The sequence below is a fragment of the Ursus americanus genome, chromosome 2 (assembly GCF_024610735.1).
Source record: "Ursus americanus isolate L20-20 chromosome 2, mUrsAme1.1.p, whole genome shotgun sequence".
In the NCBI taxonomy this organism is placed as follows: Eukaryota; Metazoa; Chordata; class Mammalia; order Carnivora; family Ursidae; genus Ursus; species Ursus americanus.
This window is the reverse complement of record NC_142128.1, coordinates 45,739,309-45,765,382: the sequence shown is the minus strand read 5'-3', so window position 1 is coordinate 45,765,382 and position 26,074 is coordinate 45,739,309. Positions and strand designations below refer to the sequence as shown.

The 26,074-nt window shown below is 48.8% G+C and overlaps 1 protein-coding gene across 1 annotated transcript; it reads left to right on the top strand.

Annotated features, from left to right (window-relative positions):
* Positions 1–1,072: 1,072 nt before the first annotated feature.
* Positions 1,073–25,921, top strand: F11R (F11 receptor). The gene is made up of 10 exons (XM_045784285.2): positions 1,073–1,225; positions 21,224–21,292; positions 21,441–21,548; positions 21,731–21,877; positions 22,154–22,356; positions 22,721–22,823; positions 22,965–23,072; positions 23,292–23,304; positions 23,604–23,652; positions 23,768–25,921. Exons 1-10 carry the CDS (start codon positions 1,165–1,167, stop codon positions 23,801–23,803), a joined length of 897 nt encoding a protein of 298 aa, XP_045640241.1. The 5' UTR covers positions 1,073–1,164; the 3' UTR covers positions 23,804–25,921.
* Positions 25,922–26,074: the final 153 nt, after the last annotated feature.

Below are 26,074 nucleotides of genomic sequence, written 5' to 3'. Positions count from 1 at the left end.
GAAGTGGACGAAGGGCTGAGAGCAAAAGTGCGTGAAGCAAAAGGTCGAGGAATACTACCGTTTTACATAAAGGTGTGGGCTTCTTACTTGCAATGAAATAACGTTCAGGAAGTTTTCCAACAGCAAGATCAGTTAAAATTAAATCACTGTAAAAGCTAGAAATAGTAAAGGTGTTGTTTCAATTAAAAGCGACACATAATATAAATATTAACAGGAAGCTCGAGTATTAATATAGTCTATGGCAAGAGGGGCTTAGCACCCAACTCTTAGTCACAGAGAGAAGAGACAATTTTGAAATGCAGGGCTCCGCCGGTGTGTAAAGGACAGATGCAGTCACTCACAGTGATGTTTACACAACGTCGGTCTGTAGGTCAGTTTCTATTACCTGGGTGTGTTTGGCGTACATATTGGGTGTTTGAGGTTCTTGAGAGAATGTAATCCTGCTTTTCCCACTCTTGGGTTGCGGGCTCCCTTCGCCTCTCCTTCCCTTCCCTTCTCTGCCTAGTCCCTCCTCAAAGCTTAATGCTGCGGATGGGGTCGACAGAGGATCGCGGTTCGAGGCTCGGGTCGAGGTATCATTCCACTTCTCCCCCGGGCCTCTCCCCCCACCCTCGCGTATGAATGCGTGGTTTTCTCAGGCCAAGGTTTCTGTAGCCCCCAGCGGTTCACATGCAAACTAACACACAATCCACGGAAAACACAACCAGGCGGGTCTCCGCGGCCCCGCGGGACTACTTCCCCTCCCTCCTCCTTCGAGGTATTCCCCTCGTCCTTCGGCTCTCACTCCGAACCCAGCCAGTCAGAAAGTCCCTACTTCAGGAACGCCGCCCAATCAGGGTGCCCTCACCTGCAGAAGGTGAGCCCCGGTCTCCTTACGCGACAGGCTCCTGGGCCAATCAGAGGCGGCTCGGGCTTGGCAAGGCGCCAATCGCTCCGAGTGGGGAGTAGTGGGAGAGGTTGCACCTGGCCACGGTGAGTCACTCAACGGACCGGCGGCTCCCTCCACCAATCGGGACGCGCAGGGGCGGGGCGCCGGCCAATCGTCGTGGGGGGGCGGGGCGGGGCTCAACCTGCCTGCTGGAGTTTAGTCCCCGAGCGGTTGCGGGGGAAGCTCTGTCTATCGCCCGGGCTCCGGCAGCCGTGTCGGGTGGGATTCTGATCACCATGGGGACAGAAGCGAGAACCGGGAGGAGAGAGTTGCTTCTCTTCACATCGGTCATCCTGTGTAAGTTCCCGGAGTTTCGGGAGGAATCGGTGGGTCGGGTCAGAGGTTGGAGGGAGGCGCTCCCCACGCCTCTCGCCCGAGGGAGGGGAGGAGTTGAGAAACCTACCAGCCTCACCCTCCTGGTCCCCCTTTCCACCCCTGGCCCTCCCGTTTCCCCTCCTCCTCACCCGGCGGTGGCTGGCTCCCCTCCCCCACACCTCTTTCCCTTCGCACCCACCGGGAGGGAGCCTCGGCTTCCGCAGGTAGCCAAAAACAAGGGAGGGGGTAGCCCCACTTTTCCTGGCCTCATTTACTGGCGAGGGCTCTGCACACATCCACCCAGGCGTACCCCTCCACACGCACCTGGGAAGGCCATCCTGCCCTCCAGCACGCACCCAACATCCGCGCACAACCCGAGAGAAGCCTGAGCCTCGCGCCCCTGACTCCTTTGGCCTCTGAATGCCCTGCTCCTGAAGGGTCCTCAGGGAAAATCTAGTGGAGGTCGGGTGGGGTGGACATCTCTTTCCCTGGCTGTTGCTGAAGGGGTCTCTCTAGTTTCCCGGGATCTTTGGGTTGCGGTGGTTGCCCTGGGAAAAGTGTCTGGGTGCAAAGTCCGAAGAAATAAATTTGAAATCTCACCTTTCTCAGAGCACAGCACTTAAAGTTCCTTTCTGGGGTAGCTACCTCGAGAGCCCTTAATCAATGTTGTTGCCTGAGTGTTCCCAGGGGGAGGACCTGCCTGTTGGTTGGCTGGATTCTTCTCAGAGCCAGGACTCTGCCCTCCCCGCACTGCTCCTGGGAGTTTGCTTCCTTTGTAAACTCCCTTTCCTGTGGAACAATGAGGCTCGCTTGCTGGGGCAGGCCTCTGTCTATAGATAGATTTGGGCCGGACTGCGCGTATGCTTTGGGCCACCTAGTTAGGTAGCCGGTGTCCCCAGCTGGATGTGTATGTGTCAGATTCTTGAGTGTGTCAGATTCTTGAGTGCCCATGCGTGTGCTTCTGTGGATTCTTGTGTCAGTATGTGAGCTGTAGGAATCTTTGCTTTTCCCTCGAGGTCCATGCTTTAGGAAGTGTAAAAGAAATGAGCAGTTACAATCGGCATCGGTGGTTAGAAGGCAGTTCATTTTGCTCAGTTTATTGAAGGGTGGAAATGGATTCCCTGCCTTTAGACGGATGGATTGACAACTCCTTTGTCCCTTATCACAAAAACATAAGCCCTTGGGGTAAACCGGACCAGAGGCAAGTCTAATCCTCTCCCTATTGTACAGATGCGGAAACAGGTCCAAAGAGGGGAAATGACTTTTCCAGACTGACGAAAGGACCTGGGAATGGAACCAAAGTTTCCTGAGCCCCTTCTCCTTTTTCCACTGCTAGATCCAGTATCTCAAGCACCCTGTGGCACAGGAACCGTGATCTCAAACATCAGTTTGGGATAACGCCCTCCCCCCCCCCCCCGCCCCGCCCCGCCCCGCCCGGGGCCACTTTCTTACCTTCTCTCACTTGTTCTTTTCATTCTGTGCCTCCACTTTCCTCTTTGATTCAGTTTCCATTCTTTTCCTATTCTCCACCTTTCCTACTTGTTGCCTTTGTTTTATTTTTTTTTTATTTTTTTATTTTATTTATTTATTTATTTATTTTTTTAAAGATTTTCTTTATTTATTCGACAGAGATAGAAACAGCCAGTGAGAGAGGGAACACAAGCAGGGGGAGTGGGAGAGGAAAAGCAGGCTCATAGCGGAAGAGCCTGATGTGGGGCTCGATCCCATAACGCCGGGATCACGCCCTGAGCTGAAGGCAGACGCTTAACCGCTGTGCCACCCAGGCGCCCCGTTGCCTTTGTTTTAGAGCTGCTAATGACACCCATGGTCCTTCTTTGGTTCTGTGTGGTGCTTCTACTGGTACTCAACCTCCTGCTGAACCAGTGCCCCCCCCCCCAAGTTTCTCATCTGTGATGCCATCTGTGACCATGTGTGTTGGGCTTACAAGCTTCCTGAAGCCAGCATTCTTCTTCCTTTTCTTCTTTTTCTCTCATTTTCTGCATTGTGACATCCCCCCATAGCACATACTGGCAGTGGAAGAGTTGGGATAGCCCCCTCCTGAGCTTGGGGATGTCCTCTAGTCTCTTCAGGGGTTTAAATGGAGCCTGAGGTGATGTTGCATTAGCTTGACAGGGCAGTGGGTCCTAGGAAGTGACATGCCCAGGGGATGGGGGAAACTGACCATGTCACATTTAAATCCAGCTAGACCTGGGGGGGATGATTTGATTAGTACAATGAAGATGGAAATAGGAATCAGGTGACCTCACTGGGGTTCTAGTGTGGCTCTCTGCCTTATTTATGATCTTAGACTAGTGCCCAGTCTTTCCATCTGTGGAGCAGGAGTAATAATGCTTATCCTGCGCGTTGACCAGGATAATAGTGACATTACATGTACACGAAGGGATGACTATTATTGGGCAGCTGTTAACTCCTTTGGATTTTGTGAGGAGTAAGGAATGCTGCCCCAGGAGAGTTGGTCAGAGGAAGCAGCGTTTCCCCCTGCTAGATCCCAAAAGGCAAAGGTAAAGGTAAGGGCTCTTTCTTGGGTGCTTGGTCTGTCCTCTGGCCCTGGGATGTCTGGAGCATATGTGGGTGCCTTGTGTTCTCTCTTCTGACACCATGGCTGTTGCTCATCGTGGGCTCTGCCGTCAGGGAGAAAGAAGAAAGGGCAGGATATGATCGAGTCAAGCAAAGGCCCAACCCCAGCCTGGGAAGCCTGTGGAGAGGAAAGCCTGAGCTGCCGGGACAGGGACTGGAGCCCAAACACTGAGGGAACTGGGCTTGGGAAAAGCACAACCAGTGACCAAAAGCACGGTCTCCCTCTCCCTGGGGAGCCTCCACTTAGAAGTTTCCAGCAATCTCCCAGGCAGGGAGAAGCATTTCTACTTAGCAGAATCCTATTCGTGTGTGAATAGGATGACATTTGGTGTAAGCACGGGGAAGAAGGGGGAACCTGGGTTGGAACCCTGCTTCCTTCCCCTCATCCCACTTGAGTGAGGGATCCGCACCTGGCATTCCAGAAGGCAGGAGCTGCTGTCTGCGTCGGGATCAGTCTGAGTACTGACTGGTCTTCTTGACTGATGTTTCTGACTCAAGCCCTTCCACATTCACTGTTCAGCTTTGCTAGCTTTACTTAAACTGCACATTGGTGAGTCACTTCTCCTTTCCCCTCCCTCTGCCCGCCAGTTGAATTTACTCCCAGGAAAGAACAGTTCCCTCGAAACCTGAAACCTAGTGGCTGCCAGCAGCCAGCCGGAACTAGGAACTGGGAGATGTGCAGTCGTGGGTTTCTAGGGCCTCCCTCCATCTGTACCTCCTGGCTCGGGGACACTTTCACTTCACGATATTTCTCTCTAGTTTCTTGGTGACCTAAGGGTGTCTGGGGTCGCCAGTCTAGTTTTGGTTTGGGGTAGAGCTCCTGTAATTAAAAATAAAAAAGTTTTATTTATTTAGAATAGGCTGACACGTTGATGTGGAGGCAGACAAGACGTTCTACTCTGTCAGAGACCTTGTTTATTTCACTTTGGATACCTTGGAGATCTTTCCATATTGGCATTATGGGCGTTGGGGTCTTGGTCTTTAAGATCCCACCACTGCCACCCACCCCCCCAAGTCACCGGGTCAAGGGCCACGTGTTTGTGGACACTGAAAGGGCTGACACCTTTGCTCAAAGATAGATTTAAAAGCTACACCCGTTTTGCATGATGGAGTAGGAAATAATGGAGCTTATTTTTCATATCTGTTAGTATTGAGGAGAGACCTTGGGGACCTCTAAACTCAGACTTGCTTCCTTTTCAGAGGTTTAGGAAAGATCCGGATGACCACTTGTCAGATGTAATTGTGAAAGAGGGTGCAGCGTGGTGGGAAGCCATGTGAGTGGATGCATACTGGGCTTTTCCAGGCATTGAAAACTCAAGAGTTCATCTGTCTGGGACTCCCTGATAAGCAGGGTTTCTGTCTAAAGTCCGGCTGTGGCATTAGTTTCGCAATGTTGGGGGTTGGACAGGAGGAAGCAGCTGGCTGACCGGAAGCTTGATGCCAGGCCCCTGGAGTGAGCCCTGGGTGGGCGGGGCACAACCTTCCCTTGTACTGGGGAGATGGGTGGGGAGAGGGAGGAGCGGAGCAGGTAGAACTGGAAATTCTGCGGAGAGAGGTCAGGAGGGAGCCACGGAGTGAAAGCTTTCCTGCCCCCCACTGCTGTTCCCACCTTCTGCCATTCTGAGGGCCATTCCAGCCACTGACGTCTCGCAAAGGCAGCCAAGAAGGGCGGTTTAGACTCAGCCCCGCCTGTTGTTGGGCTCACAGGGCCTTCCTCTTGTCCATGCATTCCTTATCCATCCTACCCTAACCTCCAGGAGTGAGATCAGTCTTCACCGGGTGACTGGTGGGGAGGAAAGGGCAAAACAAGGGCAAACAGGGTGGAAGGTCCAGGTTCTAATGGTATTGCTTTGTCAAGTTCATTTGTTAATCCAGAAAACATTGGTGTGTGCCGTGTTCTGAGCACTGTGCTAGAGATTAAAGCGGTGAGTAACACCTGCTATCAAGAAGTTGTGAGGGGAGGGGCGCCTGGGTGGCACAGCAGTTAACAGCGTCTGCCTTCGGCTCAGGGCGTGATCCCGGCATTGTGGGATCGAGCCCCACATCAGGCTCCTCCGCTATGAACCTGCTTCTTCCTCTCCCACTCCCCCTGCTTGTGTTCCCTCTCTCACTGGCTGTCTCTATCTCTGTCAAATGAATAAATAAAATCTTAAAAAAAAAAAAAAAAAGTTGTGAGGGGAGCCAGGGGTATTGGAACAATTAGCCCACGGTAGGTAAACTGAGTACCCTTTTGGAGCCAGAGGCCCTGCTTCTCCTCCTCATTCTGCAGCTCTTTGCTCCCTTACAGCTGGAGGGTCCTATGAAGCTTGTAGGCCTAGAGGGGAAGTTTGGGTGGAATTCTTAGAGAAAACCAAAGAGGCTGGCTGGCTGGCTCATCTCCCTCCTTTTCCTTCCCCTAAAAAAAAAAAAAAAAAAAATGGAATTCAAACAAACTCACGGCACAAAAGCAACTTAAGGCACATTCTAATAATTAACAGGATGTATAGAGGAAACAAAGGTTTCTTAATAAAGCAGTAGAAGGAAGGGACTTCCGTGGTGGGCTTGATCTGCATGTGCAGGCATGGTGGCTGGTGGGTTCTCTACGTCTGGACACCTTCGCCCTCTGACCACCTTATCATCACCGCGTGCTTCAGCGGGCCTCATGGAGCACTTCTCTGGGCAAAGCACAGTGCTAGGAGCTGGGGAGATAACGAACAACTTGGATTCTCTTCCCAAGGAACTACAGACATTGACTAAGCAGAAAACAGAGCGGAGTGTGCCAGGCACTGTCATCAAAGTACAAAATGTTTTGGGAGCATGCAAGGAAAGAGATAAATTTTTTAAAAAGATAAATTTGTATTAAGAAACAATATGTGCTCAGTGCAGAAAAATGGGAAAACAGAGAAAATAAAAATCATATGTAATCCTATTATCAAGAGATAAACAGTACCGATATTTAATGCAGTCTTTCCTCTGTGAATAATATGATGTGTGTGTGTATAAAATATGGTATATATGTGTGTATATATATATATGTACAATTATATGTATTTTTAAGCAAAATGTGCTTTAAACAAACTCCATTCTATAGTCTTCTCCTGCATGGCTATATCAAAATTAACCATTCACCTTCTGTTGGACTTTTAGGTTTTCTTTTTCTTTGCTGTGCTAAATAATAAGAAATTGTCCCTGTACATACATCTTTAAGCTTAACCTTTGATTCTGTTCTTAGACTGCATTCCTAGAAGTTGGGGACGGACTTAATGTGGACTGCGGAAAGTCATATGGATCAAGGGGCATTTGAACAGGATCTCGAAGTTTGAGTGTGCTTTCCTTGCTTGTCTGATGGAGATGCCCCATCTTAGCTTCGGAGCCCCAGAATTAGGCACACTTGGGTCAAGATTGCCTTCCCAGCGTGGGGCACCTGGCTGTGTCAGCTGGCAGAGTGTGAGACTCTTGATCTCCAGATTGTGAGTTTGAGCCCCATGCTGGGTGTAGAGATTACTTTAAAAAAAAAAAAAAAGATTCCCTTCCCACTTTGCAATTTATAGCTGTGTGATTTGGGGCAGCTGTTCTAAGCTCAGTGTTCTCATCTGTGAAATGGGATTGTAACAATAGTACTTGTCTCACAGCATTTTTGTGATGAGAATCTAAGGAGATGTGCGGGGGCTCAGTTGGTTGAGCATCTGCCTTTGGCTTGGGTCATGATCTCGGGTTCCTGGGATTGAGCCCCACACTGGGCTCCCCACTCAGTGGGGTGTCTGCTGTTCCCTCCGCCTCTCCTCCTCCCCACCATTCATGCTCTCTCTGTCTCTCTGAAATACATAAATAAAACCTTAAAAAATATTGGGACGATGCATAGGGCACCAACCTCGAGGGGAGGGCTCACTGTGTCATTTCTGCTGTGACACTTGCCTAGATGCAAGAGGAGGGAACCTAGACTGTACGTCAGTCACAGTGTAAGAAAAGCATGGGGGATGAGATAAACATACAGATCCATATGTCTATTTTGGAAAATACAATTTGCCACAGTTGTTATATTATTCAGATACATAGTGATTTTCAAGAATTATATACTCGGTCTTATAGATTTCTACACCACCGACTCTCTGCTGAAGTGTATGAAAGCATGTAGGGACTGATTTAGGTATTAATGGCTAAGTCACCACCTCACCTTCTCTTTACCCAATTCACCTTCTCTTCTGCTTCCACTCCCACCCCCTCGAGCCACTCTGCCTGCCCACTGTTGTCAGCTGCCATTACCCCCAGGTACGAGTGCCGTCGCCCTTTCTCTCTCTCTTTCAGATTTATTAGACTCACCTACACTGTCCCAAGATCTTGGTGGTTCAGTGATCTCATATTTCTTTCTTGTTTTTTTTTTTTTTTAAAGATTTTCTTATTTTTTTTCTTCTTCCTCCCTCCCTCCCTTCCTGCCACAAGTTGGTGGGGGGAGAGAATGTCAAGCCGACTCTGTGCTGAGCAGGAGCCAGATGCAGAGCTCCATCTCCTGACTCTTGAGGTCATGACTTCAGCCAAAATCAAGAGTCGGGTGCTTAACCAACTCAGCCACCTAGGCGCCCCTAATCTCCTGTTTCTTACTTATCTGTTACCTCGTTTCACCTTTAAAGTTTTGTTTAATCAATGTTGCCTCTCCTTTCTGGCTTTCATTCTTCCCTCCTTGTGATCTGATTTCCCCCCCTCTTTTCATTCCCCTTTCTCCCTCCTTTTTCTCTAAATTAAAACACTTAACACATGCTTGCTCATTACGTTAAGTATAGAACGTAGAAAAGAAAAGCTGTCTGTGGTCTCAGATAATACGCACAGTCGCGTGCTTGGAGCCTATTAGAGATTTTGTCATGCATATACTCAGATTATTTTTATTATTTGTAAAAATAGGTTCATAGTCTACATTTTGTTTTTACATTTTGAATATATTCTTGTGCTAGTACAAATTGATCTACTTTGACTTTGCGATGGCCATATGTATTTTTACGTAGTTGTAGAATGTATGGTGTTGGAGCCAGAATACCTGGGTTAGAATCTTGGCTGTTCCACCTATTAGCTTTGTGACTTGAGCAAATTACTTGATTTATGTGTCCCAGTTAATTCAAATGTAAGATGGGAGCAACAATATTTATTTCATAGCCGTATTGTGAGGGTCAAATGAATTAATCATGTAAAGGGCTCAGAGTCCTGGCATGTGTAAAAATTCAAGAAATGTTAACTGCTATTATTATTTTATTCATGCTCCTATTTTATTCATTTTGTCATGCTCAGTGATTTGTGTCTAGAATTCAGATATGATTACAGTTGACTCCTGAATAATGCTGGGGGTGAGGGGTGGCAGCCCCATACAGTTGAAAATCCATGTGTAACTTCTTGACTCCCCAACGACTTAAAACTACTCATAGCCTGCTATTGACTGGAAACGTTACTGATAACATAAATAGTTGATTAACACATATTTTTTTGTTACATGTGTTATGTAGTGTATACTTACAGTAAATTAAGCTGGAGAAAAAATGTTAAAATCATAAGAGAAGATACATTTACAATGCTGTACTGGATTTAAAAAATGGCGTGTTAAGTGGACCCGTAAAGTTCAAACTTGTGTCCAAACCTGTGTTGTTCGAGGGGCAACTGTAGTTAAAAGTATAGGACAAATCTTGTAAAGATCTTCGGGACTTCTGTTGATTCTTTCCTTTTAGTTATTTAGTTTTTAATTTATTGTATTTTTTTTAAAGATTTATTTATTTATTTTAGGGGGAGAGAGTGAGCCTGCGAGTGAGGGGAGGAGCAGAGGGGGAGAGAGAATCGGAATCCTCAGGCAGACTCCCCGCTGAGTGCAGAGCCCAAGGCCAGGCTCACTTCCAGGACCTCCCCCCCCCATCTTGACCGGAGCTGAAGTCAAGAGTTGGTTGCTCAACTGATGGACTCAGGCGCCCCTATTTACTTTTTTTTATTGAGATAGTATTATATAAGTTTCAGGTACACAGTATAATGATTTGATATTTTTATATATTGCAAAATAATCGCAACAGTAAGTCTAGTTAACATCCATCCACATACATAGTTACAGAAAGATGGGAACTCTTTAAGATTTACTCTCTCACCAACTTTCCTGTGTGCAGTACAGTGTTAACTACAGTTGCCATGTGGTACATTACACCCCCAGACTTCCTTTATAATCACAGAAGTTTGTACCTTTCCACCTCCATCACCCATTTTGCCCACCCCCACCCCTGCTTCTGTGTCTACCCGCTTAGTTTTGTTTTTGTTTTAAATTTAGATCCCATGGGGGTGTCTAGGTGGCTCAGTCGGTTAAGCACCTGCCTTCCCAGCTCAGGTCATGATCCCAAAACCCTGGGATTAAACTTCGTGTCATCAGGCTCCCTGCTCAGCGGGTTGCCTGCTTCTTCCATTCCTCCCCACTCATGCTGTGTCTCTCTCTGTCAAAAAAATAAATAAAATCTTAAAAAAGAAATTTAGATCCCACATATAAGTGAGATAATATGGTATTTGTCTTTCTGTCTGACTTGTTTCATTTAGCATAATGGCCTCAAGGTCTGTGCATGTTAACACAAATGGCAAGGTTTCATTCTTTTTAATGGCTGAATAATAAACCATTCTATGTATGTACCACCTATCTACCCATTCATTCATCGATGGACACCTAGGTTGTTTCCATATCTTGGCTATTGTAAATAATACTGCAGTTGGCATGGGGTGCACATATCTTTTCGAAGTAGTGGTTCTATTTTCTTCGGATAGACACCCAGTAGTGGAATTGCTGGATCATATGGTAGTTCTATTTTTACTTTCTTGAGGAACCCCCATACTGTATTCCATGGTGGCTGCACCAGTTTGCATTGCTTCCAGCAGTACACAAGTATTCCCTTTCCTCTACATCCTTACCAGTACTTGTTACTTCTTGTCTTTTTGATAATAACGTGAAGTGACATTTCATTGTGCTTTTGATTTGTGTTTCCCTGATGATCAGTGATGTGCATCTTTTCATGTACCTCCTGGCTGTCTGTGTGTCTTCTTTGGGAAAATGTCTATTCAGATCTCTGCCCATTTCTTTCTTTCTTTTTTTTTTTTTAAAGATTTTATTTATTTATTCGACAGAGATAGAGACAGCCAGTGAGAGAGGGAACACAAGCAGGAGGAGTGGGAGAGGAAGAAGCAGGCTCATAGCGGAGGAGCCTGATGTGGGGCTCGATCCCATAACGCCGGGATCACGCCCTGAGCCGAAGGCAGACGCTTAACCGCTGTGCCACCCAGGCGCCCCCTCTGCTCATTTCTTAATTGGATTGTGTGTGGGGTTTTTTTGCTATTGAGTTGTGAGTTCTTTGTATGTTCTCAATTTTTGGGGTATTAATCCTTTATTAGATATGTGATTTGCAAACTATTTTCTCCTGTTCAATGGGTTGCCTTTTCATTTTGATGATGGTTTCCTTTGCTGTGCAGAATGTTGGTTCTTTTCACTGCGTGGAAATGCCATCATAATTACCTAAGTCAAGGCCGTAGTCACCGGGGGTTCAGCCAGAATGCCCACTGCTGACGTTCAACTTGGACCTGTGTATTCATCCGCCTGGGCTGCCATCACAAAATGTCACAAACTGGGGCTTCAACAACAGTAAATTTATTTTCTTTTTAAGTTTTAAAGATTTTTTAATTAAAAAAAATTTAAAGACTTGGTTTATTTGAGAGACGGGGAGCATGGCCTGGGAGAGGAGTGGAGGAAGAGGGAGAAGCAGACTCAATGCTGAGCGCAGAGCTGGATGCCAGGCTCAGTCCCAGGACCCTGGGATCATGACCTGAGCTGAAGTCGGGTGCCTAACGGACTGAGCCACCCAGGCGCCCCAGCAGTGATACATTTTCTCACGGTTCTGCAGGCTGGAAGTTCAAGACCACAGTGCTGGCGGGTCGGTTTCCCCTGAAGCCACAGTCTTGCTGGTTGTGCTTTCTGCAGGAGCGCCCTCGGTGTCTCTCTGTATAAAGGCTGCCAGTCAGATTGGATCAGGGCGTGTCCTAAGGGCCTTACTTTAACATCAGTATCTGGTGAAAGGCCCTGTCTCCAAATACAGTCACATTTTGAGGTACCAGGGATTAGGGGAACCCAATTCAGTCCATAAGGAGCATGAACCATTTTGAAGCTTACCTCTGCACAGGGGGCAGTGCTTTGATCAGGTCTCCTCAGCTGACCTGGGCCTCCTTGGAGGCTCTTGGTTGTTCTTGCGGTCATGAAGAGAGTGGGGGTGTTTTAAATGGATTCACATCTTTCCCCACTTTCTGCTGCTGTTTTATTTTACTTTTCATTATTATTATTATTATTTTTATTAAAGATTTTTTTTTTTTATTTGACAGATATAGAGACAGCCAGCGAGAGAGGGAACGCAAGCAGGGGGAGTGGGAGAGGAAGAAGCAGGCTCATAGCGGAGGAGCCTGATGTGGGGCTCGATCCCAGAACGCTGGGATCACGCCCTGAGCCGAAGGCAGATGCTTAACCGCTGTGCCACCCAGGCGCCCCTACTTTTCATTATTTTTAAAAAGATTTGCTTGGGACAGGAGCAGGAGCTTGTGTGAGTTGGGGGAGGGGCAGAGGGAGAGAGTCTCAAGCGGTCCACCGAGGCAGAGTCTGCCTCAGGGCTTGATCTCTTGGGTTGTGAGATCGTGACCTGAGCCGCAATCATGAGTTGGATGCTTTTAAAAAAATTTTTTTTGAAGGTTTTATTTATTTATTTGAGAGGGAGCACAAGCAGTGGGGGAGGGGCAGAGGAAGAGGGAGAAGCAGGCTCCTCGCTGAGCAGGGAACCCCAGTGGGGGCTCGATCCTAAGACCCCAGGATCATGACCTGAGCCAATGGCAGCCGCTTCACCGACTGAGCCGCCCAGGCGCCCCTCTGCTCTGTTGGCTGTGGTAGATCTTGCATCAGAAAACCTCCTGGCACTTGGACTTTTGTCTCTGCACACCCCCGTGGATGCAGAAAGCGGCATTTTACCTTTGTGCAGGCACCTGCAGACACGCTGCGACCCAGGGGCAGCAATCAGTCCCTGCTGCAAAATGGCTGTTGAAAATTGCCTGTGTGCAGAGAAGTTTCATTCTGTTTCAAAACCATGAAATTTAAAAACACTTAATTTTGGGGGCACCTGGCGGGCTCACTCAGTGGAGTGTGTGACTCTTGATCTCGGGTTGTGAATTTGAGCCCCATGTTGGGTGTAGAGATTACTTAAAAATAAAAAAATCTTAAAAAAAAACCACTTAGTTTTTAAGTGCTGAAGCTAAGTTTAAGAAAAAGATTGATGGGGGCGCCTGGGTGGCTCAGTTGTTAAGTGTCTGCCTTTGGCTCAGGGCGTGATCCTGGTATTCAGGGATCGAGCCCCGCATCAGGCTGCTCCACTGGGAGCCTGCTTCCTCTCCCACTCCCCCTGCTTGTGTTCCCTCTCTCACTGCCTGTCTTTCTGTGTCAAATAAATAAATAAAATCTTTTTAAAAAAAAAAGATTAATGGAGGGGCGCCTGGGTGGCTCAGTCGGGCGGCTGCCTTCGCCTCTGGTCATGATCCTGAGGTCCTGGGATTGAGCCCCAAACTGGGCTCCCTGCTCAGCCAAGAGTCTGCTTCTCCCCCTGCCCTGTCCCCCTCCATGCTCTCTCTCTCTCTCAAATAAATAAATAAAATCTTAAAAAAAAAAAACAAAAAACAAAACGAAAAAGATTAATGGAATAGTCACCCCCCCCCAAAGTAGAACAGTTTATTAAAATTTTAGAAAGATTGAACTATGGATCGTTTGTTTTTCTTCATTTGGGCGTGCCCTGTCTGCCAGTTTGAAAAATGGGCTTATCTTTGTAGATAAACTTTAACGAGTAGATGTTGTAGTGAATGGTCTGCTATGACCTAATTTGTTAAGACTCCATGTTGTTCAATGTCAGCTTGTACCAGGCATTATGCTAAAGTGCTGAGTACTCAGAATAATAAATAACACATGGTCCCTGCTCCCTGGGAGTTTACTGTCTGGTAGGGGCAACATACACGTGCACAGATGATGTCAGTATAATGTGGGAAGTGCTTTGACCCTGTTTTGCATGGGGTAGTTAAAGTCTAGGAAAGAGGTCGGAGGTTGGTTCTGGTAGGATTAGGTGTGGGTGGGTCATTTCTTGGAAAATAATGTGGATGCCTAACTGCTGAGCAGATGAAGAAAGAGGGGAAAGGGTGCTCCACAGAGCTGGAATGGCAGGAGCAAAGCAGAGGTTGTGAAACTGCCCTTTGCTCGGAGTTTTAGGAGTCTGTCCTCCTCGAGGATAAACTGCACGAGTGGAGAGGCTTATCAGAGGGTCAGGTAGTGCTGGTGAAGAATTTGGATTTTATCTGAGAGCCATGTGGAGTCCTTGAAAGCTTGAAGCAAGTGTTAGACGTGCATTTTTAGGAAGGCTGTATGGTATCAAGCTGCCTTGGTTTGAATATGCACTACCGCTTAGCTGCTCTGGGCCTCAGTTTCCCTGGGTAGGAAATAGAGATGATAGGGGCGCCTGGGTGGCTCAGTCGGTGATTGACCTGACTCTTGGTTTCAGCTCAGGTCATGATCTCAGGGACTTAGGATTGAGCCCCACATTGGGCTCCACACTCAGCAGGGAGTCTGCTTGAGATTCTCTCTCGCTCTTCCTCTCTGTCTCTCTGTCTCTCAAATAAATAAATCTTTAAAAAAAAATAGAGATTATAGTAACAGTATCACCCAGCTCCTAAGGTTGTTGTAGGGATAAATGATGGTCCATGTAATATGCTTGTAGCAGTGCCTGGCACATAGTGGGTACTCAGTAAATATTAGTTCTTCCTTCGGCAGTGGGATGGAGGATGGACTCGAATGGGTCAGCTGAAACAAGACAGAGAAAGCAAGTGTAATTGAGAGAGCAGTTGCAATTCTTCAGATAATGATGGTGCTGGAAAGTGGTGGAACAACATTGGAGGAATGTTTGGGAGGTGACGATGTAATGCTTGCTGTGTGATTGACAAGAGCGAGGGAGAGATGGTGGCTGCGGGAAGGCTTCTGGTTTGAGTGAGCAAGTACATGGTGATCCCCCAACCTGGAGAGGGGAGCGAGAGGAGCGGTGCTGACAGGTGCAGGAGGGGGTGTGGGTCCTGGTGGAGAGGGCGGGAGGAGGTTTAGCCACAGGCCTCTGCAGCTCTGGTGGGAGGGGGGACCCGAGCTGGCCCTGGGTGCGCGCACAGGAATTTCGGGCTGTGTTTGAAATTTCCTACAGAGAATGTGGAAAGGAGAAAAAGCCTGGGGGCGCCTGGGTGGCTCAGCCTTTAAACGTCTGCCTTCCGCTCAGGTCATGATTCCAGGGTCCTGGGATCGAGCCCTGCTGCTCAGCGGGAAGCCTGCTTCTCCCTCTCCCACTCACCTTGCTTGTGTTCCCTCTCTTGCTGTCTCTCTCTGTCAAATAAATAAATTAAAAATCTTAAAAAACAAAAAGAAAAGAAAAAAGGCCTGAGATGGAATGCTGGGATCACACATATTAAGGGGTTGACAGAGGAAGCAAGGTTCAAAAAGGAGAATGAGAAAACTCAGGCGTTGGGGACGACCAGAAGGGCGGCACACAGAAACCTAGGGGCCAAGTGACAACTTCTTTCTTTAAATTTATTTAATTTTATTTATTTATTTACTTTGAGAGGGAAAGAGAGAATCTCGAGCAGAGTCCGCACAGAGCCTGATGCGGGACTCCATCTCACAACCCTGAGATCAGGACCTGAGCCAAGGTCAGGAGTCGGGGGCTCAACCGACTGAGTGGCCCAGCTGCCCCCCGAGTGACTTCTGAGGAAGGCAGCGGCCTGCGGGGCCTGGCGTCAACAGAAGCCACTGAAGGGAACTGAAAGAGCAAATTGTGGACATCCTTAATTCTAAGACTACTTCAGTGTTTTGTAAATTGGGATGCCACTTACAGCCTAGGTATGCATTTAATATGATGTCCCCCCAAGAAGCTGTTATTACGTGGATGTGTATCCTATAATCAGGGCGTCTTAGAATTGAGGGCTGCAGTAACTGGTGATCTTAGTAAAAGCAATTCTGATTCCAGGGTGAGCGCCAAGCACCTGCAGTCGGCTGAGCGGGGAGTGAGTGTGTTGGGCTGAAAACCCTGAGGAGTCCTGCTCCAGAGGAGCCCAGTGTGGAGGCCGGGCTTTCTGGACGTGAAAGCGCCAAAAATCTGTTGATGCCTCCGACTTTGTGGCTTTTCTTGTTGGGAACTTAGAGTAAATCAAGTGTCGCCGTGACAAGGATGAATTTTCCTTCTAGTTTGGTTTAGCACGTGTGTGAGTGGGTCGTCTCTGTGTGCGCTGTGACACAAGGAGAGGTCCAAGCTTCAGCGCGAAGGGGTGGGGGCGTGAGGTGAGGGAAACAGAAAATAGATGAGGACAGTGGGCAGGGAGACCGTGGGTGTCCTGGTGGAGATGGGGTACAGCGAGGGAAAGCTCTCCACTCTGCTGGTCTGTCTGTGAAGGTTCTAGAAAAGAATTAGCCTCTCCAAGGCAGATACCATGAGAGAGGATAGTGGTTTGGTGGGCTGGGATAGAAGCATTTTTCAAGCAGAGTTTATTTATATTTATTTATATGTCTTTTAAAAAAATTTTTATTCATTCATTTGTCAGAAATAGAGAGAGAGAGAGAGAGCACAAGCAAGTGGAGTGGCAGGTAGAGGGACAAGCAGGCTCCCTGTGGAGCAAGGAGCCCTATGCGGGACTCGATCCCAGGACTCTGGGACCATGACCTGAACTGAAGGCAGATGCTCAACCGACTGAGCCACCTGGGTGTCCCTATTTATATGTCTTATTGAAGAAAACTTTGAAGTCAGAAAAATAAGTGTGTACAGAAGGACCTATGGGCAGATGATGATGCTGATGATGATAAGAAGAAGATGTAATAGTTACTTGGTGCTTCCTGTTGTAGGCACTTTATTTGTATTAGCTCCTTTAACTCTCAACCATGGGGCTTTGATGTAGGAACTGTTATTATCTCCATTTTACAGATGGGTGAACCGAGGTTCAGAGTGACTCAGGCAGCTTGCCCCGGTCCCTCAGCCTAGGAGGTAGCAGAGCTGGGATGTGAATCAGGCGGCCTGGTTCCGGAGGCTCGTTCAGGAGTGATGGGGGGAATGTGGACCACGATGGTGAGGTGTCGAGGGTGTGCTGGGGAGGTGGGGCTGGCCACACGCAGGGACTGGAAGGCACCGCAGCGCTGGAGCAGTGGCCCCCAGGCCACAGGCAGTCAGTCAGCCGCAGTCCTGCCGCCGAGGGACGTGGGATGGCACTGGGGGGTAGACCCTGTGTTTTAAACAGGAGAAGGTTGGACTAGGCCATGGAGGTCAGGACGGTCGAGGAGCCGGGGAGGCTGGCTGTAGCCCAGCACGATTGTGTTTGTATGGGATGGGATTCCTTTTTTTTATTATTATTATTTATTTATTTGACAGAGAACAGCCAGCGAGAGAGGGAACACAAGCAGGGGGAGGGGGAGAGGAAGAAGCAGGCTCCCAGCAGAGGAGCCTGATGTGGGGCTCGATCCCAGAACGTTCAGTATCATGCCCTGAGCCGAAGGCAGATGCTTAACGACTGAGCCACCCAGGTGCCTCGGGATGGGATTCCTGAATGTTGTCTTTATTTTTTAAGTTATTTTTTAAAGATTTAATTTTTTAAAGATTTATTTATTTATTTAAGAGGGGGAGACAGGGAGAGACAGACAGACAGTGTGAGCAGGAGGAGGGGCAGCGGGAGAGAGAGACTGTCCCGCAGACTCCTGGTCGTACACGGAGCTGGACTCAGTCCCATGACCCTGAGGTGATGACCTGAGCCAGAATCAAGAGTCGGCTGCTTAACTGACTGAGCCACCAAAGGCACCCCCTAAAGATTTAATTTTAATTAAAAAAAAAATATTTTTAAAAAGTAATCTCTACACCCAATGTGGGGCTCGAACTTAAAACCCTGAGATTGAAAGTCACATGCTCTACTGACTGAGCCAGCTGGGTGCCCCTATTCTTGAATGTTCTAGATCTCAAGGTCTGAGAGGTCTCAAAAGAACTTCAGCAAAAGAAGTGATGCAGAAACAATCCCCAGATTCGTATGCTGTGATTTCTTTTTTGGTGGCCTTTTATTCCAGACAATAGTTTCTAGTTTGATTAGAAGCTCTCCTTTATTTGGGTCGTGTCATAGGTTGGGTTCTAAGGAAGCTGACTCTGAGATGTCAATTATAGTTCCAAGACACTTATTAGGAAGTGCTCTTGGGATCCACACCTAGGGAAGGGCAGGGAAGGGACAAGAAGCAGGATTGGGCGGAGGGAGAAATTGAGTTGCATTTTACCCTCAGCCTATTCCCCAGGGGAGCTTTGGGGCGGGAACAGCCTTTATGTGTTGTCCCAGGTTGGGGGGTTGGGGCATTGGGGCAGTAGAGCTGGGGCTCCCTGGAGCTGCCGTCCTCCTCTCATTGATGAGGCATTGGATACCAGCTGCCCCTGCCCCTTCCCTGGTGGAAGGCATGCCCCTGGGCCAGGCAGTGTTCGGTCTGTCCTCAAAAGGGCTGATCCTGAGGGCCTTTGTCTGGCAGAAGTCCCAGGAGCTGGAAAACAAGTCCCTCATTCCTGAAGGGAGATCTGGTTCGAGCTTCACGCTGCCCATCAAAGGTAGCAAGTTGTAAAATTTGAGGATCTTAAAAAAACGGAGTTCCCATCATCCAAGCAGAAAAAGCTGACTGGGACAAAAATCAAAGCATTTCATTATCAGCATTCCCAGTAACAGCTGAGTGGGAGATGTCCATGTGCTCACATTTCAATTAAGTAAGGGCTATTTGATTTAATTTCTTACGTTACTACATTTGGTTATAAATTTGACAGGAAAATGTAATGTCAAATACGCAGATACAATGCAGTACTATTAGAAATAATTCATAGGTAAAATGGACCTGACTTTTAAAAGAATGACATTTATTGCATAGTCTGCCCCTATTAAGCCACGGCTTTTCTGAGAAACAGCATGGCTTATAAAAGTATGGTATAAGGGGCGCCTGGGTGGCCCAGTCATTAAGCGTCTGCCTTTGGCTCAGGGTGTGATCCCAGCGTCTGGGATCGAGCCCCATGTCAGGCTGCTCCGCTGGGAGCCTACTTCTTGCTCTCCCAATTCCCCTGCTTCTGTTCCCTCTCTCGCTGGCTGTCTCTGTCATGTCAAATAAATAAATAAAATATTTTTTAAAAAAAAGTATGGTATAAAAAAGGAAAAAGGGGTGCCTGGGTGGCTCAGTTAAGCGTCGGACTCTTGGTTTTGGTTCAGGTCATGATCTCAGGGTCATGAGATCGAGCCCCCTGTCAGGCTCCCAGCTCAGCCTGGAATCTGCTTGTCCCTTCCCGTCTGCTCCTTCCCCCAGCTCTCTCTTTGTCTCTCTCTCATATAAATAAAAATAAAAATACAAAAGTCTTAAAAAAATAAAAAGAGGGTATCGGGGGAACCTGTGTGCTAATCTGAGCTCTGCTGTTTTGTAGCTATGAAAACATGGGCTAGCCCCTTAACTTTTTAGACACTTAATTTTCTCATATGTAAAATGGGGCAGAGAGTACTTACCTGGACTAATTCACACTGTTGTGTCCAATTGAAATAAATGTATGAAAGTACTTTTAATTTTTATTTAATTTTATTTATTTTAAAATATTTTATTTGTGTATTTGAGAGACATAGAGCATGAGGGATGGGGAGAAACAGACTCCCCGCTGAGCAGGGAGCCGATGTGGGACTCAATCCCAGGACCCTGAGATCATGACCTGAGCCCAAGGCAGAGGCTCCACTGACTGAATTACCAGGCGCCCCTGTATAAATATACTCTTCAAATATTAATGCTAGGGCTTCTGGGTGGCTCAGTTGGTTAAGCAACTGACTTTGGCTCAGGTCATGATCCCGGAGTCCTGGGATCGAGTCCCACATTGGGCTCCCTGCTCAGAGGGGAGTCTGCTTCTCCCTCTGCCTTTGCCTGCCGCTCCCCCTGTTTGTGCTCTCTCTCTCTCTGTGTCAAATGAATAAATAAAATCTTAAAAAATATATTAATGCCAAACAAAACCAAAAACTCTAAAGGACTTGAGAGAACATCTAGTTCAAACCTTTCATGTCTCAGGTGAGAAAAGGGAGCCTCAGAGGTCACAAGACCATATTCTGTTATGTGAGTCATTACGTAAAGGAAAAACGGGCTTGTGTTAATCTAAGGAACACGGGCTCTTAGAATGATAAAGCACACTTGGTGAATTTGAGGGTGGAAAGCATGAATGGGGGTGATTGTGCAAGTGTGGGTCTGCAGCGCAGTCTGGCTCTCCCGGAGCCCTGTCACTGGTGTTTATTGTCGAATGCTGGACCCTCCCGCCCGCCCAGCGCTGCCCTCAGTTAGCCCTGCCTCCCCTCGCCCATCTCTTTGCCCCCAGTACACACCACCCATTCCTTCCCTTCCCCACTGGGCAGGAGGAGATTCTCAGGAGAGGATCTAGCCCAGTTCTGGTCCAGCTGTGTGATCTTAGGCACGATTCTTTCCTTCTCATTGGCTTGGTTCCTCGTGTAAAACTGGGATAATAACACTTGTCCTGCTGATCTGTCAGGCTTGTTTCAAGGATCAAACAGAGTAATGTATGTGAAAACACTTTAAAAAGCACAAAATGCCCTACAAATGTCGAGTGTTATTATTATCCTCATTATTGCTCCCCCCTCTGCCTCCCTCCCTCCCCTTCCTTACACCCTCCCTCCCTCCCTGCCTCCCTGGCCTCCAGCTTTGCTGGCTTCCTGCCAGGAGTGTCTGACAAGTGGTTGCAATTAATTATTTGTTGAGAAGCTTTCTCTGAACCATGAAATGTCATTTGGGAAGCTGTTCTTGGAATAGTAGGAATCTAATTCGATTATTGGGAGTTGCAGGGGTGCCTGGGTGGCTCATTCGGTTCAGTGTCTGCCTTTGGCGCAGGTCATGATCTCAGGGTCCTGAGATCGAGCCCTGCATCAGGCTCCCTGCTCTTGGGGGGGGCCTGCTTCTCCCTCTTCCTCTGCAGCTACTCTTGCTTGTGCTCTTTCTCCGTCTCAAATAAATAAATAAAATCTTTAAAAAAATTAAAAAGATTATTGGGAGTTGCAGAGGGAAGCATAAAAAGTGAAAGAAATTAGATTTGAAAGAGATATTTTATTTCCATTGATAATGGAAGTATTGGCCTGCAGTTGTGGCAAAAAGCATCGGAAGAAAATATTTAGGATATTGGTGAGAGAGCATGAGACCCAGGAGGAGCTCGGATCTCTGAATCTCTTCACCTTGGAGCAGCCATGGGAGGGGCCCGGCCTCAGATGTCCCGTCAGCGGGGATGCTCTTCTGTCCCCTCCTGATGGGTCTGCCTCTGTCCTCCTCAGGCTGCCTGGCGTTGGGCAGGGGTGCCGTGTACACTTCGGAACCTGAAGTCCGAGTTGCTGAGAACAAACGTGAGTGCGGGGCAGCTGTGGAGGGGGGTGTCTGGGGCCGGCGGGAGCAGGTGCAGGCCGGCATCCAGCGCAGACTGCCGGTGGGGGCCGTTTCCCCTTCCCGTTTGCTGCTGCTCCTTCCTCGTGTTCACTTCTGTCCTGTCTGCAGCCGCCAAGTTGTCCTGCTCCTACTCCGGCTTCTCCTCTCCCCGTGTGGAGTGGAAGTTTGCCCAAGGGGACGTCACCAGCCTCGTTTGCTATAACAACAAGATCACAGGTGAGTCGCTCCACTTCCTTCCTCATGGCCTAGGCTGTGGAGGGATTGACTGGCCTGGATTCCAGGGGAGAGGCACATCCTGGGGCTCCGGTCCCGTGGACTTCCGTGGCCTCTCCTGCCACCGTCATCAGCTTCTCTTGGCTCTCCAGCTCATTCAGCCTCTCCTCTGTCTCTCCCGGTAGCTTCCTATGAGGACCGAGTTACCTTCTCACACAGTGGCATCACTTTCCATTCCGTGACCCGGAAAGACACGGGGATGTATACGTGTATGGTCTCCGACGAAGGCGGGAACACCTATGGGGAGGTCACCGTCAAGCTCATTGTGCTTGGTATGTGCTACGCTTTTTCTGTGTGGTCTCGGAATTCATTGCTTCCCTAAGCCCTCACGGGCTCCGCTAAGCTTCGGAGCTCAGTGATGGCGAGAACGCTCATGGGTTGGGGGTTCAGAGTCACGGTGCCGGCAGAGAGGGGATGAGCCCCTGGGTAGGGGGAAGCTGAGGGCATGGTGAGGGTTGGAGGCTAGAGCTGAGGTATGGGGGTATCAGCAGCTTAGCCTCTAGGCAGCGCTCTCTGACCTTGTGCTCAGTCCCTCTGTCCCTTCACAGTGCCTCCATCCAAGCCTACGGTCAACGTCCCCTCCTCTGCTACCATTGGGAGTCGGGCAGTGCTGACTTGCTCAGAGAAAGACGGCTCTCCCCCTTCTGAGTTCTACTGGTTCAAGGACGGGGTCCTGATGCCTACGGAGCCCAAGAGCAACCGTGCCTTCAGCAATTCTTCCTATAGCCTGGATCACAAGACAGGGGAGCTGGTAGGGATGGGGTAGCAAGGAAAGGTGTGGGGGGGCACAGTTAGAGAATCTTTGAAGGTGGGGAAGAAGAACAGCAACAAGGTGAATTGGCATCAGGGTCAGGAGACAAAAGATGGATACCTGGACACTTCATCAGGATGGGCATTGCATAATGTATAGAATTGTTGAATCACTATGTTGTACACCTGAAAGTAACATGGTATATGTCAACTCTAGTGCAATTAAAAAACAAAAATAGGGGGGCGTGCGACTCTTGGTCTCAGGGTCGTGAGTTCAAGCCCCACGTTGGGTGTAGAGCTAACTGAAAAAAAAAAAAGGTACTTGGCTTCTTCAGGCAGGAAGCCAACTGTTTTCTTCCCTTCAGGTCTTCGATCCCGTGTCGGCCTCTGATACTGGAGATTACATGTGTCAGGCGCAGAATGGGTATGGTTCCCCCATGAGGTCAGATGCTGTGCACATGGAAGCCGGTGAGCAGGGGTGTGCGGAGCAGGGCTTGAGCTCAGACCTGGGGTGGGGATTGGGGGTCTGCTTTTCATCTTGGCTTGGGTGGTGGTGTGAGCAGTGTGAGTGAACCGTCAGGGGACTGACCTCTCGTTTGTGTCTCATAGCGGAGTTGAATGTAGGGGGCATCGTGGCGGCTGTCCTCGTCACACTCATTCTCCTTGGAGTCTTGGTTTTGGGCATCTGGTTCGCCTATAGACGAGGCTACTTTGACAGTGAGTATTTGCCCTCAAAGGCACTCCTTTTTATTGTCCTCCTTTCAGGGCACGGTTCTTGGGTGCCATCTGAGTACTGGCCTGATAGGGAGTCCACACGTGCGGGGTTATCTCCTGGGAGAGCACCACTTAACGTGCTGCGTGCTGTTGCCCCCACCCTTCCGTGCCCTGCTCTCTTCTGTTCTGCTCACACTCACGGTCCCGTTTCTTCTCTTTCAGGAGCAAAGAAAGGGTGAGTGAGGTGCTGTCCTGGGGACCTCTGAGCTGGAGAACATGGATGCTGTGGTTTGAAGCTGAGATGGGCCCAGGGGAAGGGGTTGGAGGTGGAGGCAGCCCCGGTTGGGTGGACGTCCGGGTTTCTACCTCTCCCTGTTCCCTGTGGCCTTGCATTTGTCCTGTCTCCCTCCACCCACACGTCCCTGCTGGCACTCTGCTTCTGTAAAGCTCTGAGTCCAGCCCCTAGAGTTGGCAAGCAGAGGTTAAGGAGAGCACTAAGGGACTGAGCATCTCCGTCTTCTGGCTTGTCTGCAGGACCTCGAGTAAGAAGGTGATTTACAGCCAGCCCACGGCTCGCAGCGAAGTGAGTGTGCCACCCTGGGACGAGGAGGGGGCTTCTAGCCTGTGTCTGCAGGTACGGGAGATGGTCAGCTAAAGAAGAGGCTAGAGGGTTGATCTGGACATTTTTATTTCCCCAGGGGGAGTTCAGGCAGACCTCGTCATTCCTGGTGTGACCCTGGTCCGGCTCGTCTCCTGTCCCCTGTGCTTGCCTTACGCTGGTGCTACCAGACTCTGGCCTACGACGTCTGTACGTTCACAGGACGCCTTATGTCTCTTCTAGCCCCCACAGCGGTCCCCACTTTTCTCGTAGTTAGGATGTGTTTTTTAATAACGTCGGCTGTGTACCCCTTCCTCCTGCATCCCTCCCCTCCTTTCCGACCACTGCTGAGTGGCCTGGGACTTGTTTAAAGCTTTCATCCCCCATCCCTAGGAGGGATCAGGCGGGAGTCCTGACTGCCACCCATTGACTCCCACGCCCTGTGAGTCGTGCCCTGAGTACTGATCTTGAGCGTCGTCCCTCAGCCCCTTCCTCCCATGCTAAGGAGGTGGCAGCTGTTCCGGAGTGGGGACTGGAGCCCAGGCAGCTGAAAAGGTGGTTTGGGGACCGCGCCAAGTCTCTCCTGCCTCTGCAGCCCACTTTGTTCTGTCTTCCCATGGGAAGTGCCGCCGGGGTCCTCTTGCGCGGTCCTCAACACAAGCAGACTGACACCAGCTGCATCTGTAGGGAAAAAAAAAAAAAAAAAAGACCCAGGAGCTTTTGTGAGGGAGGGCATAGTGAGCTTTCGGGGGACACGGAGCAGAAGAGTTTTAAAACCGCTGATCTAAAGCAAAGGAAGCTGGAGCTGGTGTCAGACCATCACCCTTGGCTGGAACCACTGGAGGGACGCCTGCAGGGCTGTGCGAGTGTGTGTAGTAGGTCTCAGCTCTTTCCTGAGCGTGAGCGTGTGTGTGTGTGTGTGTGTGTGTGTGTGTGTGGTGTCCTCGCGTCTCAGTTCTGCTGAAATCCAGTGTGTGTCGGAGGGCTTCTTAGCTCTTCGGTGAGATTTTGTTGGTGTGTGTTTGTATGTAGCTGGATGTTGCTGGAAATAAAAACTTGGTTTGTCAAAGCTTCTTGTTGTGGGAAGTGGGGGAAATGAGGTTTCTGGGCTCCTTTGTACAAACAGGAAGATGCCTGAAGCTCCATTTCCCTGCAGCCTGGGTTGGTCCTGGCTCCGTGTCCCACCCCTTCCTGGTTCCTGTCTCAAGGTAGAGCGTCTGAGCATTGGACCCTCATTCTAGAGCCCTCTTGGCGGTAGGAGGAGAGCCTTCTGGAGGAGGCCCCCCCCCCCCCCAGCTGAGGCTGTGCTCAGGGGTTCTGCTTGGTCTGATACACGGAGCAAGAGAAGGTGCCCGCCCTCCCACCTCTGCCAACCAGATGCCTTGGCAGACTTCTCTAAGGCTGTGGGGAAACTGCTCCGGAGCCTGAGGCAGGAGGATTCCTCAAACCCTTCGGAGAACTCCTTCTTTAGTGGTAGTTTAAGAATTACTACTTTATATTTTAAAGCGGGGTGGGGGGAGGGGGAAGGTGCTATTTAAGGAAAAGACAGTTTGAGACCAGGTCTGCATGGGAGTGAGCAGGAGTAAGCAAGGTGGGCCTGCCTTTCCTTGCTTTCCTCTGTCCATCTGGACCCTTTTTTGCCCTTAGATTTCTGTGTTCCCCATCTATCACAGCCCCCAGTCTATTTATTAACTAGCAAGAGGGCAAATGAGGGGTTTTCTAGGGCAGATTTTGCTGCTTGCTTTCTGTGGAGGACGCTGAGCCCCACTTGCCATGTTTTATTCCCTTATCTGGAAATCCCTAACAGAATCGAGTGTTCTAGAAAGAATCCAAAAGGAAAAACAAAACCAACCAAACCACCAGTTAAGGGTCATGCACCAATTAAAAAATAAATATTCCAGATGGAAATAAAATTTAATGAAACAATAAAAGTGGAGATTATGAAACGGTTCAGTAAGAATGAGATTTTTAAAGTATGTTTCAGCTTTGTATCCTGCTTGGGAGATGGGGTGGGAGGGATGTAGAGAAAACACCGCAGGGAAGCAGGGGTGATTCACTGTTCCTTCAAGTCTGAGGTGAATGGTGCCTCACTCCCTCAGTCACTGTGGTGAGGTGAGTAGGAGTCCTTATGACCAGTCTCGGAATTTACCTCTGCAGCTTACCACAGCCCCTTTGAGTTGGAAAACACCTTGTCTGTTTTCATTTTGAAATGTCAAAACTCATTTTTGTAATAAATGTTTATTTTTCACATTGAGTTTGTTTAAATCCTGAAGGTCTGTGTTAAGAGGGACTTCCGGAGTGTAAGGATATTCAAAATCTTTATAGTCTTATTAAGAGATATGAGGTATCCTTCCGCAGAGCCTGATAATGTTTCTTAAACTTGCTGTTGGCCTGTGCCTGAATGGGG